This window comes from Seriola lalandi, unplaced genomic scaffold, assembly GCF_002814215.2.
Source record: "Seriola lalandi dorsalis isolate HSWRI2012SDOR001 ecotype SW California unplaced genomic scaffold, Sedor1 jcf7180002054464, whole genome shotgun sequence".
NCBI classification, from domain to species: Eukaryota; Metazoa; Chordata; class Actinopteri; order Carangiformes; family Carangidae; genus Seriola; species Seriola lalandi.
In genome coordinates this window covers 1459299-1476870 of record NW_019525017.1, presented here as the reverse complement: position 1 = coordinate 1476870, position 17572 = coordinate 1459299, and the positions used below count along the sequence as shown (strand labels likewise).

General features: G+C 38.8%; 2 protein-coding genes across 3 annotated transcripts in view; both read right to left on the bottom strand.

The window, feature by feature from the left end:
- Positions 1-309: 309 nt before the first annotated feature.
- Positions 310-16625, bottom strand: kctd5b (potassium channel tetramerization domain containing 5b). Of its 2 annotated transcripts, XM_023411229.2 has the most exons (7): positions 16240-16625; positions 9218-9326; positions 8724-8815; positions 8528-8623; positions 8226-8330; positions 6549-6674; positions 310-4029 (listed from the first exon to the last, which is right to left on the bottom strand). In XM_023411229.2, exons 1-7 carry the CDS (start codon positions 16459-16461, stop codon positions 4000-4002), a joined length of 780 nt encoding a protein of 259 aa, XP_023266997.1. In that variant the 5' UTR covers positions 16462-16625; the 3' UTR covers positions 310-3999. The 2 variants fall into 2 exon arrangements, with proteins under 2 accessions (XP_023266997.1, XP_023266998.1); XM_023411230.2 differs by lacking the exon at positions 8226-8330 and having other exon boundaries at positions 16240-16601.
- A 50-nt stretch (positions 16626-16675) lies between these two features.
- pdpk1b (3-phosphoinositide dependent protein kinase 1b) overlaps positions 16676-17572 on the bottom strand; it is an 8060-nt gene continuing 7163 nt past the window's right edge. Inside the window, exon 13 of the mRNA XM_087175350.1 lies at positions 16676-16710. Within this exon, the coding sequence (XP_087031476.1) occupies positions 16676-16710 (35 nt within the window). The remainder of the gene's footprint in view (positions 16711-17572) is intronic.

Sequence of the window (17572 nt, the reverse complement as noted above, 5' to 3'; positions counted from 1 at the left end):
CCGTGTGAAAAAAAAAGAAATAACAAAAAGAAATTAGTCTATATTTAAACAGGCATATTTCCAGGCAACTATAACATAGAAGCTAGTTTTGAGAAAGTGACACAAGAGGTCGCGATTTATCAAAAAATTGTAATTTCTTGTCACGACGCTATTAATAATCTCTACACTTCGATGTACACTTTGTGATGTACATGTCTGATATAATTACTGTTAATCATAAAACATCTAATCATGTTTACTATTGTGTATAAAAGAATTTAAAATAATTCAAATAAAACATCTCTGGAAAAATAAATACACACACAGATATGAATGACAACATTTTTATTGTGTTTACCTTATGCAAGACCATATAGATCTATCCCCTTAACCTCATACCTAGTTTTTACATTTTTAACATTGCATAAGATCATATATAAGTGATCTATGTAGTGATATGAGAACCATATTCAATGTAACTGTTAGAGTGAGGAAAAATGACACATTCATTCCGTCTGATTACAAGTGTGATCATCTTCAATCATGCATTACTGTGGTCTGTGGCTTATAACTTGAATGCAAAACAAAATTGGGCACTTAAAAGTATTAGGCTACAGATTTGATAAGTATGTCCATCACATGAAATGATTATCAATGCCAAATGCTCAACCAGGCAACCTGTTTGTGAAGGGCATTAAAGGTAATGTAGCTGCTAAAGAAGAGGGGTTAAACACCTCAGACCAGAGTATATCAAATGAGGTTACAACTGAACCAAGCGTATCAAACACAAAACACTTTAAATCTCATTGCAGAAAAAAAGTCAAAAGAGGACCCAGATAAACCTTAGCTCTGATCCAACACAGGTAAAGTTTCATCCAGTTAAAAGTGAGCAACTCTGCCATTAGAGTGGGCGGAAAGCAAGATTGTCTGCAACGCTCAAGCATAGGCTGTCAGAAGTGGATGGAGTATCTTATAATGTCTGTGTGAGTATCAGTTCATATGGAGTGGGGAATGCTAGTTGCCCCTGGTGCAGTCACACAAGTCAGACGTATGGTTAACATGTGTGAGGGAGTGCAAGACAGTACATAATTGGAAGGCTTCAAAATACTATAGCAAATGTAAACATAGCCTAGCTCTGGCAGGAAATCCAGTCTACTTTGATTGAACCTCTTTGCAGATCTCAAATTTTGCACTTTAAAAGCCCTTGTGTGTGTGTGTGTTTTTGTGTGTGTCACTATCAAAATCATGCATCCATACATGTTTCCCCGACAATACAAAATTTTTTTTAGTCAAGTGTATACGTGTACATGTGAGTAAATGGAGGTTTGCGTGTCGTTAACAATTCTATATGTACAAAGTGTGCCAGCATTAAGAAAGGTTTACTCATCCCTGACACTAAGATCAATGTGTACAATACACATAAGACATTGAATTTAGGTCATTGGGAAAAAGGCAACACTAAATGATTAATTGTGAATGAAATATCCAACCTATCAAAAACCACACATCAAACCTGAAAACAACTTTCTATAAAAAAAAAGTGTTCTAAAATGCAGTATTTACATTAACAACATTACAGGCTGTAAGCAATGTGCACAGTGTTGTTTTTCCACTGTAGTGCTTGTAATGCTGTGTACGAAATCTACACAATCTAAAATGCTTAGAAGAATCTATCACACTGCAAGAAAAAATACATTTGTTTTCAAATGTAACAGTCAACTTCATAGCCAGCCAAGTATAGCTTTGTTATTGGTTATCAAAACATGTTCCAGGCATGTTCTCAGTGAAAGACACCTTATTCAGCTTCAGCTGTTTCAACCCCAACTCAGAAATCTCTAGCGTCCTGTACAAACAATGCAAAACAGAAGTTAACATTGTCAAGATTCTCTCATTTTTGAAGATCCAGTATAAACAACTTCCATTTGAAGTCGTGTTTTCTATACAGTGTACAAAACGTGCAGTTTTTTTTTTTTTAAAGAGTTAAATATTAATATTGAATTTGGATTATTTACATCAAAAAATCCTCTGGATATGAACTGAAAGTCCTTCACCACTGCCTTCAATCAGTTCGAGTCCCCAAACCTCAATCAAAACAAATACTTCCCCACAAAAAGATCTTAAACAAGATGCTCCCTCGAACATACAAAGTAAACCAGTTAAGGAAAACTCAAAAGTCAGTGGGATAAGGTAAAAAAAGACGCCACTGTCTCAGATGATGTTTTTCCTGACAGGAAACAGGACATCACTGGAGGACACTGATGTTTAAAAAATATTATCACTGTAAAACAAAATTCATATCCAAAACACCTTTGATTTTTTTTTTTTTTTTTTTTGGCAGTTAACTTTAGATTTATGAACATGAGGTCTCAAACTAAACTAGAAGTTCATTAAAATTAACTTTACTACTTTACAACATTTAGAGAGCAAATTTTTTAGTTCTTTACACTACTAAAATTCTACATTTTGCATGAACATTTGCGGTTAAATGTATCTCCAATACTCAAAAGTTAAATCCTTATAATACAGGTAAAAGGACCTGAAAATGTGTATTACTTGACCTAACAGCACACAATGACCATATCACTGGGTAAATGGGTTACTAAGGTTGCAAGATAGAGTATATGGTCTCACAAGCAGCTACAGTAGCAACACATATACTTCTCAAGCCGAGAACGTGAATGATAAATAAGTATCTTGCATTGCCATATCTGCTGTGTCTCTCAAGTTAGCTTACTTAGCCTACGGCCCTGTTCAGACCTTGCAATAACATGCATCTCGAGTGATCACTTGTGATCGGATGCCAGTTCCCTGCTCTACAAACAAATAAGCACGTACTTTATTTCTGTCTGCAAAGCCCAAAAAGTAGAAAAATCAATATGTGACAATCAATACTGATATTGTGACAGGTCGCAACAAATAAACTGATGTATGGGAAACACTGTGAGAAGTGTAAAAATATTTGAGTTATTATGAAACTGAAACCTGACTGTACCAGAGCATGACAACTGAGTAGGCGATCGTTCAACGTGGTTCAGGACACATTTGCATTCAAACTCTTAAAAGAATGAGGCCATATGCAATCCAGACCCCCTATAAATGTGGTTCGAGTGATCTGATCTCACTTGCATCCTTAATGCACTTGGGTGCTTTCACACCTGCACTTAGAGCTGTCCTCTTGTGATCTGATCACCTGAGACGCACGCATGTTAATGCCAGGTCTGAACAGGGTCGCTGCGAAATGGGACTTTCTTCTCTTCATTACAGGTCATTTCCCCATCACCAATAAAAGCCCTGTAAGTGATAAATTACGTAATGCCCCTTAACCTACACAGACAAATCACAGTGACATTTTGTTCCTTTTTTGACCTTGAATAGTAACTGGAAAAATATTTTGAATCAAAGTAAAATGCCACCTCAACTACATCTGACAAAACGTGTGATGTATAGTTGGGATCCTCATGATCACAAATCTCAGTATAACGGTTTGAAATCTTTGGAAAAAACATTTTATCGATTTGTTTTTGGGGTAAATTTCACATTAAATAGCCTAACTCTTTAACATGTGCTTAATCAATGCACAATTCCCTTCTTAACATCTTTAAACAATAATTTTGAGTTGATTTTTTTTGAGTTATAAAGACCATACTGATCCCTTACCAGACCCTTGAGTTGGAGGATATAATTAATTCAATAGATGACCCTGAGTGAATCATTGGCCTTATATGATGACGGCCATAGTTTATAGCATATAACATTTGTAGATTGCAAATCCTTACTTTCAATTAGAAAAAAAAAACAAAAAAAAAAACTTGCCGCTAATTTAAAAAGGTCCAGTTTAAATGTACAGGCACAAATTGTCAGTAAACAGACTTATTTACATCAAGAAATAAAAACAAAAATGGAGGGAAAACACAAAATAAATGCACACCCCCCCTTTAAATCTCCATTGTGCCAAACGTTCTTCCACAAAGATGATATGTTTGCATCATAACACCTGGAGCTCATAATACTAAGTCCTCTTCACATCCGGGAACCTCTTTCCTGAAGAATCTGCAGAGACAAAAGCATGATATAATGAACAAAAACTCAATGTACAACATGCTACGAGTCATTTAGTACTGACTCTCTACAACCCCCTGTATTTCAGCAGTCAAAGGTTTTTTTTTTTTCTTAAACCGAAGCAATCATGCCTGCCACATATTGTTTCCCAGCCAGAAGCGCTCATACATTTACTCTACGTGCTACTTGAATAAGCAGCAGAGAAAAAGGGAAATGCTTGCACTAGTGAAGAAAATAAAAGCTTTGCTAGAAACTACTCTACATGCTGCTGAAGCTTACCACAGTGCCCCGAATGCCTCTGAACTTAAAGAGATGAAAATAAAATAAAAAAGAGATGAAGAGGGGCAAAATTCAAGATGAGAGCCTTTTCCAGGAAACAGCAGTGGAATCATAATGTAATATTTCATAATTAGTTTTAGTTCACTGCAGATGGTATTTCATAACATTTTTCAATTAACAAACATTTCCAATTGCTTGTTAAATTGCACTTCTGGTGCATCTATTCTCTCTTTTGGAACTTTGGGGCCATCACATGCAAAGGCTTAATCTCAGGGGTCTAAATGTGGAACTCTCATTAATGCGGCTCAAAATGTGGGAACAGCTACATAAATGTAACTGAGAAGTAAGGACTGCATATTTTTGTCCAGGTGTTAACTCAATTTTAACAAGTACATTTAGTTTAGTAGCATTTTTGCTGTTACACTGAGCAACTTAACCTGTTGCCTGGGAGCAAAGAACATTTACTGGAATTTAACACTGAAGGGTTAATATGAAATTAATACGAAATTTTTGCATCGATTTTTATCAGCGCTGTGCAAGCAAAACTACAACTACTACTATTTTTGACAATGAAAATGAACAGAGAGAGTAGAGTACCCCTCCCTTCCTTTACAATATCATTGAATGAAGGACAATGGTCAAACTGCAGCAGCTGATGATTCAGCATGCCCTCCATTAACCAAGGCTGTGAGCATGGCAATAATTACAAGGGTCTTATTTACACTACTGAAACAAATTGAGTTCATCCCATCTGGCTCCAAAGAGGTTCACCTGCAAAGAAGTATTTGACCTGTCTTAGCAGGAACCATCTGGCTTTTTATCTTGCTTTGGCTTGTAGACTCTGAAGACCAAAGCTGATTTCCAACCTTGAATCTGTCACTTTATTCTGGTTTAAGTATCTGAAGTTTTTCAGTAGTGTAAAACGCATCAGGGATGCATGGGAAAGGAAGAGGAGAACAAACTCAGGAGGTGTGATGGAGGCACTACGAGCAGTTGAGCGCTCACCAGTGAGTCATAAGTGCTCAACCCTAATCAGAGTCATTCATTTCATAATCTGTCTCTTCGTCCTCGCTCTGAGCAACATGCAGCATGCAGACAGCACAGAAGAAGACAAGAAAGGCATGTTGTAAAATAATGGAAATGAATGGAGGAGTAAAATGTAGGAGAGGAGAACATGGAGAAAAAAAAAAACAAAAAACTAATGGCTCATGTTCAGAGGGGATTAACATAAACAACTACTGTACATTTAGTGTCTCTATGCAGAACTCAAAGACACAAAACACATTGAAATGTTATCTGAGGACACCGTTCTAATGGACTCAATTCACTTGTCACAAATGTCTGCAAATCTGGCCTTTTACACAAATAACATACGCTTGCAATACATTGGACTGATGATTTTATATTTTAATTCTTTGTTATAATATACAGAAATCAGTCATACTCATTAACCCAGTTTGGACAAGGTGCCCCCGGAAACAATAGCAACAAAGTCTCTACTCTTTCTCAACATTTGTTTGAAAGATGCACTGGCAGCGTTTCATCTTCCTATTTAAATAAACAGCAGCATGAATATAGGTTTAACGGTGTGCTTCTTCATGTGTAGCTGTCTGCAAGGATAGGGGCCCCCATGGGCACAAGCTGATGGGAGCTTGAATTCCTCAGGGCGTGCCTCCTGCTTCGCTGCAAAAGCCCTTGAGAAAATGACAGACCTTGCTCCGCTAATCTGCAGACCTGGGCTTTCTTAATGCTCCTAGCGTGGATTATACTGGAGGTTTTTTTCATTTGAAGTGAAATCTAACACAACCAAAGTCTAAATGCTGGGATAATGCATTTAGAAACACCATTTTGTGACCCCCCCCCCATCCTTGACATCAAAATGAAGGTTTTTCATCAACGAAAAATGCTCTCCTGTGTAGGTTTAGGTAAGAAAAAGAGAATGTCCAAATTAATGGCTGCTCTGCTTCAATATATATATCTTATCTTCCTCTTTTCCTCTCTCTTTTTATCACTTGCGGTACAGGCAGTCTAGTTTTTAACTGAAGCACTGAATATTCACAATGTTCTCCTTCATAGAGGTTTCTCATCAATAAACTAGAGGTGCTCTCTGTCCCCTGGTGGCATGTTCATAAATGCAGTGCATTTAAAACATCCAGCACAGGCCATCATTCACAGATGTTTGCTATGGATGTATATTTTCTACCGGCCTCTCCACACTCACACTCACTTACCTTAGCCTTCTCACTGGGCTCACTGTTTGTCCCGTATGATTGATTGTGCAGCTCCTTGGAGACTACACACAGGAACTCGGCTTGGTCTTCGTTTCCGTAGTTGTAAGAGGAGCCTATGCTGACCAGCTAGAGAGACACGAGAGCAGAGCACATGGGAAGAATTAGACTTAGACTGATGAAAAAGAGGCTAAAACTGGGTTACACATGGTGGGAAAACAGAGGTAGGAAGATGTTAAAAGTAATGTAAAAGAGGTTGATGACCAAACAGAGTCTACAGGTTCCTGCAACTTATACTTTTCAATATATTAAATTTATTTTCTTAGCTCAAAACAGTTCATACAGAACAATCTGAGTACTGTCTGAATAACTCACTTTGAAGTTTGTTTTTAGGATTAATTATCTCACATTTTTGGCCGTAATTAGACCGACAGCAATGTCCAGTGACATAAGCTGTGGGTCAGGGTGGGAATGAAACATGACAAAGATTCTTGGTCAGATTTAAACCCAGGATGTCATGATTGCACAATTTCATGGTACACTGAGACCACGAGGCCACAACGGAGCCCCACTTAAACAATTTAAACCAGAATACTAAAGAGTTAATTGCTAAATTGCCATTTGTTTTGAGTATTTGTCAGTACATTTATAAAGAATGCAATTCATTCTCAGGACCTGCAGACATGCCAGCATGGAAATCCTAATTAGAAACTCAAACAGTTGTCTAAGTAAATCATACAGAAAATAAAATAACCAGTGTACCACAAAAATAAAGTAATAACCATGAAAAAAAGAGCAGACACTATAGAAAGAAAAAAAAAAAAAAAAAAAAAAAAAGACCAAATAATCTCAGCTAGCTACTTTGGATTACACTTGTCACACTGCTACAAATTCAACACACACCAACTCCTACAATTTTCAGCATAAAATACTCCTAAAAAAACATTTTATCTATACATCTATATTTATGGAGTCTTAAAGAAGGCAGTGGGTCATTAAAGCTCTTCCCTAAAGACTCTTCTGGGCTGATGACCATGCTAAGCTTTGCATAAGGAGTGTTTCTAAGAGTTTCCAATCTGACCTGTGTAAAGAGATTAGTGAGATTTGAGCTCTGATGGGAGATCCAATGATCCCTCGTCTCAGAGGGATTCATTCACACATCCAATAAACACTTTCTACACCCAAACGTGTTCTCTCATTAAAAAAAACAAAACAAAACAAAAAAAACAAGCTCTAATGTAAATTTGGACTATTCACTCTTAATGTTTGAATCTTACTCACAAGATACATTACCTGGCTGAAGATGAAACAACATTTTTAGAGTTTCACCTCTAAAGAACCAGAACTATATTACAGCACAGCCCCCAGAGCGGCTACATCAAAGCAGAACACAGAAAGCTGTTGACAAGTTTACAAACTGTGAATGTAGCATGAATACAAAAAATAAAAAAAAAAATGTAATAAAACAATACCACAGACAAGAAAAAAAAGATGTCATCTTCTTTTAGCCTCACTGGTGAGCAAGCAGTACAAATGAACACTGAAAATAATCAACTCAAAACAAAAGATGAGCTAACAGCTAAGTGTCTACTAAGGACAAACAATGGCCAACGGGGTGTGTATGGACAACATTGGGACCATGCAGTGACCAGCCCGTGGACAGAAATTTGTGGGACACACCTCTCCGCTGTTGTTTGGCAAAGCAGACTCCTCTCCCTTCACCTCCCTTGACACAATCAGCAGAAACTCTGACTGGTGGGCCCGCCCGTAACCTATACTGACAAGCTGCAACAACCAATCAGAGCACAGAAGGGATGCCCGGATCATGTATGCGGACATTGAGAAAGATGTGATTTGCTGTTTGGCTTTTTAGCCATTTCCAATATTGAGGATTGGACTTTCTGGGTCAATGTGAGCATAGCGGGGTGGGTGAAGCACATGAAAGGAGGATTGTTGCTGTGACCTTGCAAGAAGAGATTTACCTGTTCAAACTTCCAGCCGTCGGACATGGTAGACACCATCTGTGTCAGCTCCTCTTCCTGGCACTGCAGCACCCGGTACACATGCTTCACCGGAACCTGAGAGGAAGAATGAACACATGAGGGAAATAAGATGAAAAGGGAGAAATAATTCCCAAAATAAATGGAAAAGAAATGTTACATTCATCAAGGAATGTACCTGTGATGTTTTGCAGTCACGTTCCCTGATCTTGTCCTTGATGAGCTTTATTAATGATGTGATGTTGTAGAATTCAGCTTCTTCTAACACACCTTAAAACAGTGAAAAAGAAACAATTCAAGTTTTTCATGCCGGAATATAAAACTAAAAATTAGGTTTAGCTACAAACAATGGCATCTAATGTTTTGCAGAGATGCTACTACAAAAAGCGTATTTAAATCTATATTTGTTAAACCAAATTATTCACATTGCACTTGTGTTCTGTTAAAACTGAAATGTGGATGGACTGTTTAGATGGAAATGTTAAAAATACCCAAACTTCTTTGCTGTCATTTCCTTGCAATCATCATCATCGCTGTTGTTTAGATATTAAAACGTTTCCACCAGCAATCAACAGTAATGAAGTGAAATGTTGAAAACAAATGTTCACACCGTTACAATGCATTTAATGTGCTATAGCAAACTGTATTTTGATTTGGAAAATATTTCGTTACCTTCCTCTGCCAAGTCCCTGTTGAGCACCAGTTTGCCATGCCTCAAGTAGTTTAGCACTGGCCCGAAGTATGCAGGGTCTCTGTCTATGAGATAGGCACCAGTTTCATCCTGAAAAGCAAAACGGAGGAAGAGGAGATTAATACAATTACACTGTATTCACTGTCACAGTTTTCAATTTAAAAAAACAAATAAAAGTCTAACATTTATTTCCCACACTTAAAACACTGACATCCATTTAATTCTGTGGATCCAGCAGTGTATAGACACACAGAGACAAAAAGTGATTTCAATCCTCTCATCCAACACGATTCAAGACAAACCAATGAGCAGGTGCATGCTTTAAACATAATCTGAAACATAATCCGGGGGGGGCGGGGGGGGACCAAACATTATGCATCAGTGAATAAAACTTGGGGGATGAGAATTACGAGGTCAGCTCCTGTGCTGATAATCTCTACAGGGACTGATAAGACATGCGCACACAGAGCCACACACGCGTGCAACAGCTTTGGGATATCACTTCACTGTTCCCACAGGCCTTGGGTTTGATCCCGATTCCTTCACAACCACTGGGTATTCCCCTATTTCTTTAAGTACTGTGATTAGACCGTCTTTGTCTCACGGGGAAGGAGGAGGCTAAAACAATTAGAGCAGAACAGAAAAAGATTTGGAACAGCAGGCTGAATCCACCAAGGGGACCAGGAGGAAGCACCTTGGCTTACAACTGACGATTAGCCGAGTCTGGTCTGTCACATAGTTGGCCTCACACATAATATGAAAGTCAGTTCGATGTCGGCTGCAGTAGTTAGACAGCTGTTCAGTTTACTACTAAAAGTTGTGTAATACGATGTGACATTTTGTAAAATACTCTGTATAGAGGAAAGGCCTTCAGCAAATTTTACTACAGGATGTTTGACTTTGCATCAGTTGAGTATATGGCTTCAGGTGCAAATTAGCAGCATCACTGGCTGGTGCAGCATCTGACATTATTTACCCAAGAACACAGAAATATTGTCATACACTCCAGACCATGACCAAGATCAGACAGTCTTCACTGGCAAGCACATGTACATTCATAGCTACATAGCGCCTCTTCACAAGTCCTGAGATGGATTCAACTCAAAACCCATTAATCTTTCCAATAATGAGAAAAAGTCCCAGTGCATTTTCTTTTGTAATGAATCTCTGAACCCTCTTGGTTGGTTGACCTCCTTTCCAAGGCAAAAATATCCCACAGGAGCCCAGTGAAGCTCTATTTTGGTCTCATTGCCCTGTGTCAGTTCCTTACATTTTCATAGTCACTGAAGTTTAAGCACAAGTACAGGTGGGCCTGAATGGAGGAAACAGACTGCACAACTCACATTCAAGCCACACTATACAGGATGCTTGAGTTTCACATTGAATGTTAAGTTATTCTTGGCCTCTATCTATTCCTCTTTGCATCACAAAAGCCACCCTGCACCAACTATTTATATATTTGTTTACCACATGGCCACCTGTAACTACTGATAATCCTTTCATAAAAAATGTTACCCAATGATTATCAACAATAAGATAAAATAGGTATTACAAACATTCTGTGAAAAGCCACCATTGCATGGTATTGAATGCAACTTAAAATATATAATGAGCTCATAAAAAAGGTATTTATCGAGCTAAGACCTTTACCATATTTCCTGTTCTTAACCTTTTCTTTCACCCTTTGGAAGCACAAAAACTTTTATTTCTTATTAACTTCTGACAGTGCTGGGGAGACCAGAACCAACTGTGCGTAGTAGAATTATATTGACAAAATATTAAAAAACATGAATATAGCATGACCTTGAGAGCTAAACAGGTTTTTTCATACTATGGACATGACTGAAATTTTTGCCTCAACTGCTTTTCCTGTTGTTCCCTGTCAAAAATCTGTCAACCTTGTACTTTACAAGGCCAAATGAACCAGATATGGAGACCTTTTTCACAGCAGGCCTGTTGACCTGTCATAACAGGAAAAGCACAGGTGTAAGTAATAACATTAATGATGGCTCCATTGGCACAATTAAAAATATTTTTGCTTACACCTGTGTCTGACAACGCCCAGGAAAAAAATATCATAATTTATGGTTGAAAAGCTGAAATCATTTGAAATTAATTCAGTTTCTGGAGTTTGATATGCTTCTTTACTGCAACCAGGGAATGCAAATGGTAAAACTTAAGACTATTTAGGGGACCCTCAAGAAGCACAATTATTAAAAGGCACATACCACAACTACCATGTTTCCAGTTTGATTTAAGACTTGTTTGACAAACATACCCCTCTTCTTCCTGGCTCTACACTATCCACTGAGGCAAAAATGCAAAAAAAAAAAAAAAAAAACAGTAACCGGTTGTTTTTTGTGTCTATTGAATTTTGAATGTGGGTTTGAAAAGTGCTATGACACAATGTATTTGCCCTTTTCTCACAAGACATTTTGACGGTTGTAAACAACTTTAATTAGAGCTGAATTCCAGTTAGCACTTTGGTTTCAGGGTTCCAGGTATTGTGCATATTGGCTCGCAGGGACACTTAAATAACACAGACATTATCAATGTTATTAGGAACACCTGTACTTATCCTACTAGAATAACATATTAAGTCAAAATGTCAGCTGTGAAAAAGGTCAATTGCACTACACAAATAAACTATTGTATACTGCCTCAAAAACACTCCCACTGATCGAACACGCAAAGCTACCGAGTGTGTATTCTACACTTCTGTAAACTTTCCACTTCCTGACCTGTTGTACTGACAACCCTGCGGCTGGTCCTTTAGGTGCACATGTATCTACGGGGAACTTGGGGTGACAGTGCCCCAGTTCAGAGAAAGATGGCCTCTGCTGTGGACCCGTGTACACAAAGGGGACAGTGTTTTTAATTAAAAACAAAAGGCTGTGTCTCTGGGGGCCCAGGCTGGGGAGCACTGGGCAACAGAGGGGTGGGGACAGTGAGGGAATAGGAGGAGGGCTGCTGCCGGGATATACTATAGACAAGCAGGACAGAGGTGGCAAACTGAAAAGTAAGAATTAGAAAGCTATTAGTAAATTCTGAGAAAGTTCACCATTTCTGTGTAACACAATGACCATTATCAAAACCAGCTCAGCATATACAAATATTAAGGTTGTGAAGAGTACCAGAACATAGTATCTAACCAAACCAAAGAGACCAGATGATATCAACAAACACACCGAAGTGTCAACACCACCTACAATAACCACCAGAAATAGGTCAGTTCAGGGTAGGTCAGGCGTGCTACATGGCATCTTGTGGTTTGGCCTTGCAGAAATATTCAAACTGCAAAGCCTTCCATTCACACAGTCACTACAACCAAGTCAAATCAGGATTAACCATGACTGGATCCAAACTGAGGACAACTCAACTAAAAACTTAGATAAACAAAAGCCAATTAGAAGGGTGGCCTTCACAACAGAGGGAAGTGTAGCGTATTAACATTATCATTCTTCTCTTACACACAATACATATCCTCCCACAGGAAATACCACGGTGACCCACCCTTCAAGCACATGATGTCCAATAAGGCTTTCTGCAGACACATTAACACCGACAGTCGAGTCTTAATTCAACAAAATCTACAAGTCGCTGCATGCTTGCTCCTGATTAAAATAAAGAGTTTACACAAGAAAATTGGATGGAACCATTAAACACAGATATTCACTGCAAAATTTCAGTCTCTCTTACAGTAAGACAGATGGTTAAAAGTAATTATCCAACCAACTACAACAAGACATGATACAAAAACAATTAACACGATCACGTGAGGGCTTTCCACTATGCTCAGGCCAAGAATAAAAAGAATGAAAGCATTATCAAGTGTGAAGTCGGCCTTCGCTGCAGCCAAGCTGGAGCACAAGCCCCCTGCAGAAACAGCGCTTAAAGATGTTGCAGTAGATCTTCTAAGTCACATGACTGTACTACTTAGCCAAGTGGAAGTCTGATCCTTGTAGAGTGGGAGCCAGGAGTCTCTCTGGAGTACAAGCAGTAATGGCATAGTCAAACAGGCCTTCATCTTTTAAATAATACAAACATCACATCAGGGCTTTATTATGTGAAACTATCTCATATTTCAAAATATTTAACACTGTCATTTGAATCCATGTTTGACCTTTCACCAAGGCTGGGAGGAACTTCTCGCCATTCTACCATTTTCAGCTCTGCAAGGTTACACCATCAGTGCGTTTTGCAGAACAATTTATGACAGCAAAGTGTTTCAGGCACTAAATGAACAGCTCCTTGTAAAAGTCCCGTAAAAGCTTTGCTGTCATGATGAGAAGCAGTTAAGTAGCTCCACGGCTAAGCTTGCAAGCCAGGAAATCACTGCAACCTGGAGCTTTCTCTAGGCAGAAGGAATATGAACTGCAATAGAAAAAGATGCTAAAAGTGAAAGATTGGTCTCATTGATGACTGAGATTAATGCAAAATAAAATTCAACCTGGCAACATTTTAATTTATTGCAACACAAAACAATGATCAATTGTAGGTGCCTGGCTTTTGTGAATAAAGTTGCTTTAGAATGATAAAGGCTTGAAATCGCACCTAATTGCCAATAGCACTCTGCAGTGCTATGTTGAGCACTTACTGCAAGAAGACAGAGCAGTAGGAGACGATATCACCGTTAAATATTTACGTTGCCTCCCACAGTGTGCTCAGGCATGACATACAACCTGAATCTGGCATTAAATGTGGCCATATTTCTCTCACACATGCTGTGGAGAGAAGTTGTTCAGGCAGCAAATGGATATGAATATGAAAAGAATAAGATGTTGAAGGAACAAGAATCCTTTGTGATGGGGTGTTTGAAAAATTGATGCAGCTCTCAAAGCTAGAAAGCTTGGTCTCTACTTGAGTGGCCCTGAGCTGAGTAGTTGGAGAGGAGGCGTCTGCCAAAGGGATAGATGCCGATTGATGTGCATCTCTCAGCTCGTGGACTCGACAATTGACAATTTTAGACAGATGTGCCATCTTATCATCTTTCACCATGAATTAAGTCACTTGCACTTTAAAAACCTGCTAACAACAATACAATATCACTAACATGACAGCACGAGTGGCATTTGTTAATTCTAAGATAACCAATTCAAAAAGAAAACTTATAAGTTGTTACAGTTGTGCATGTGACAGCACTTCCTCCACTTTCTCCCTGGTCTACCCCAATGTGCAAAACAGGCTTCAGTCAACAACATGAATAATGCAGTACTCCTCAAGAGTCCTGCTGAAGCACGTCAGCCTGCGTGACTGAGAGCTGAACCACTCATTTCCTTGGCTAGGAAACACAATACTGTATTTGCCCAAAAACAGAACTCTACACTGATCTGTCACTCTGCTGGGCTTGCTATTCACTTGTGTGTGATGTGATGCAAAACCCCCCCCCAAAAAAACACAGCCTTCTTTGCTCCATTGCGATTTAAAAAAATCATAACATATGTAGTTGAAGATACAGTGGCCATTAATGTAATATCTAAAATGAACCTGCCGTTTACTGGTAGCTATTTTAACCCAGACAATCTGCAGGAGAAAGGTACAGTAATGGCTTGAGAGTCTGATACATACTTAAGACAAGGGATTGAGATGGACTGATCCGTTGCTCATGGGAGGATAAACTGACAAAAAAGCAAGCTGATTATTCAGAGATTAAGATATTTGCATGAAAATACGAGATGAGCCTTGGTTTCAGCTTAGCATAAAGGGGGCCAGGGGTGAAGATTAAAATGTGCAAGTAGATGAAAACAATGAATAATAGGGCAGTAAAATGAACAGTTGAAAACAGAGCACATTACATTATGTACACAGACACTAATAAATTGTTTTTGACCGTGCCTTGGGCCTTAAAGCACGCACACTGCTGTTAAAAGTGGCAGATGGACGAACAGAGAGAAGCCTGCTTCTGGAGCATTGAGGCCATTCCGGGAGACGAATGACTTCATCCCGCAGCTCAGTTGACAGCAGCACCTCACCCCACTTGGCAATGACTTATGTACTCATTAGGGGAGCCTCACCACCAGAACATAGGCTTACTGCAGGGCAGACAGAGCCAAGACACAGACTAACCTCAAAAAAGGAAGGGAAAAACACAAACTGATCGAGCAATAAAGTCTTATACGTGTAGGTGATTTGGTTGGTTAATTGTAGGACTAACGCTTGTAGACACCGCCATCAGTGAAAACGCCAGAAAATAGCTATAGGTCGACAGTGTATCAAATTGAACATGATATAATTAAAAATTGAAATTTGTTGTTAGAGATTTGGTAACTGGAATATTATTCTAATTAAAGTTAAAGCTGACCCATACAATTCCCTTGGCTGTTAACACCGAGTGAAATAACCCACCCAATGTTTAGATTAAATATTTCAGTCCACTATCATCATATTCAAACCTGGATTATATTGTTTACATCGCCGGTCAAAGTCGAAACTGTAGCTGTAATTAGTTTTTTTTTTTTTTGTCAACATTATCCACGTTATGAGAAAAATAGGTTTGCTCGCTATATGACACCTCAACGAGTGCAATGCAATGCATCGGCTTTAGATGAGGAAAGTTTGCAACTACTGTGGGGACTAACTATTTTCACAAAAAAAGATGTTTTAAAAAAATCCACTACACTAACTTTTCTAAAAGTCGACACTGTAAACGACACACGAAGGAAACCGCAAGATCTGTCATCTTATATTACACACCTAACGAGCGAGCTACACACAGGCTAGCAGCAAGATCGTATGTCATGTGGTGACTGTCGGAATCTAGCTAGCTTAGCGAGCTAATACTAGCTAGCAACAAAAATGAGTTAGCTCTGAGTTTTTGAATAAACACCAATTTTCACAAAGCTAGTAATCTTATTAAGCAAGCTGGTAAGCGCAGCTATCAATCAAACTACCTGCTAAACAATGCAGTGAGCAATTAAAAGCTATTTTCGTGGAAAATAAAATGTAGTTAATGAAGTACGCTCCTAACTATAGTGCTAACTAGCTGGACTAGCTTAGCATTTACCTTGTCGGAGTCGAGCTCGGGGTCAGCTTGGCTCAGTCTGTACAGAAATGATTTTGGATCTCGACACAGCGTCTGTCTCGTTGTTAAAAAGTATGTGCCCCCGACGTTTAGTCGAATCCACTTCGATGCCCCGACACCGGATGAAATGTTTCTCTCTGCCGGAGAATGGGCCAAACATCTCCGGTGAACGGAGCCGCTCGTCTCGGAGCTGTTCTCTGCCATCCCTCTCCTCGTCTCCTCCGCCCTTGCTTCGGATCTGTCTGTGCGGCTGACAGGAAATATCTAAGCTGCAGCCACTAACTTGGAGTCCACGATTCATGCAAAGCAGGCTGCCAGCTCCTCGGCCACTCCTACTAACCCACTCCACCAGCACAGACAGACACTTGCATAAATTATCCGAGGAAAGAGGTCCTCCCTAGATTGATCTACTGGTGCTTCAATGTGGAGCAATGATCTCTCGCTGCTGAGATACTGGAAATGAAAAACATCTTAAGAGCGAGGGTGAAAAACACCCTGCTCACGTGTTTCGCGTAAACGATCTTTTACAGTGTACAAGACGAATCATGGCATTTTCTTTTGCCTGTGGTGTATGCATATATTGTGCATTAAAGTAATTTTCACGACACAAACACTGATAATGGGCCGGTACTTTATTTACATGCTGAAAAAATGTGAGATGCCATTGCCACTGAATGCTGCTGCTTTCACTGTGTTACGACTGTGGTTGTTAACAGAAGACAGGACACATGGCTTTATTTGTATGCCTAAATCCCTACATGCTTTAATTACTGGACTACCAAGCATTAAGTGGAAAATTCATCATTCAACATCTACTGACCTAGCGCACAAATAATCAGAGAGAGAATGAACAGATTCATTAAATTATCAGAATATGATTAAATCACTGAGCAAATAGAAAATGTATGATATAGTAAGAAAAAAGCTGTAAAATATTATAGTTTACAATAATTATTCACATTCAAAGGCTTTACATCTCAATACATACACAACATGGCCCCTGAACATGACTTCAATCCAAATATGATTCATATATTAGAATTTAAATAACACAGAATGAACTAGAGGCTAAACAATAGCCATCAAATAACCTTATACAAGAATAAAAATACAAAAACTGTATCCTAATATCATTGCATTACTTGCTTCAGATTTTAATAATACATCATCTGTACATCACAGTTCTAGTCAGTTACAAGCCAGGTAGAGTATTCCATACACAATGTAACCGACTGCCATCGACTTGATTCAAACAATTTTTCTTACTAGAGGAAAACACTTCTCTAGTGCTTTCTCAACTTTATAGACAGATACA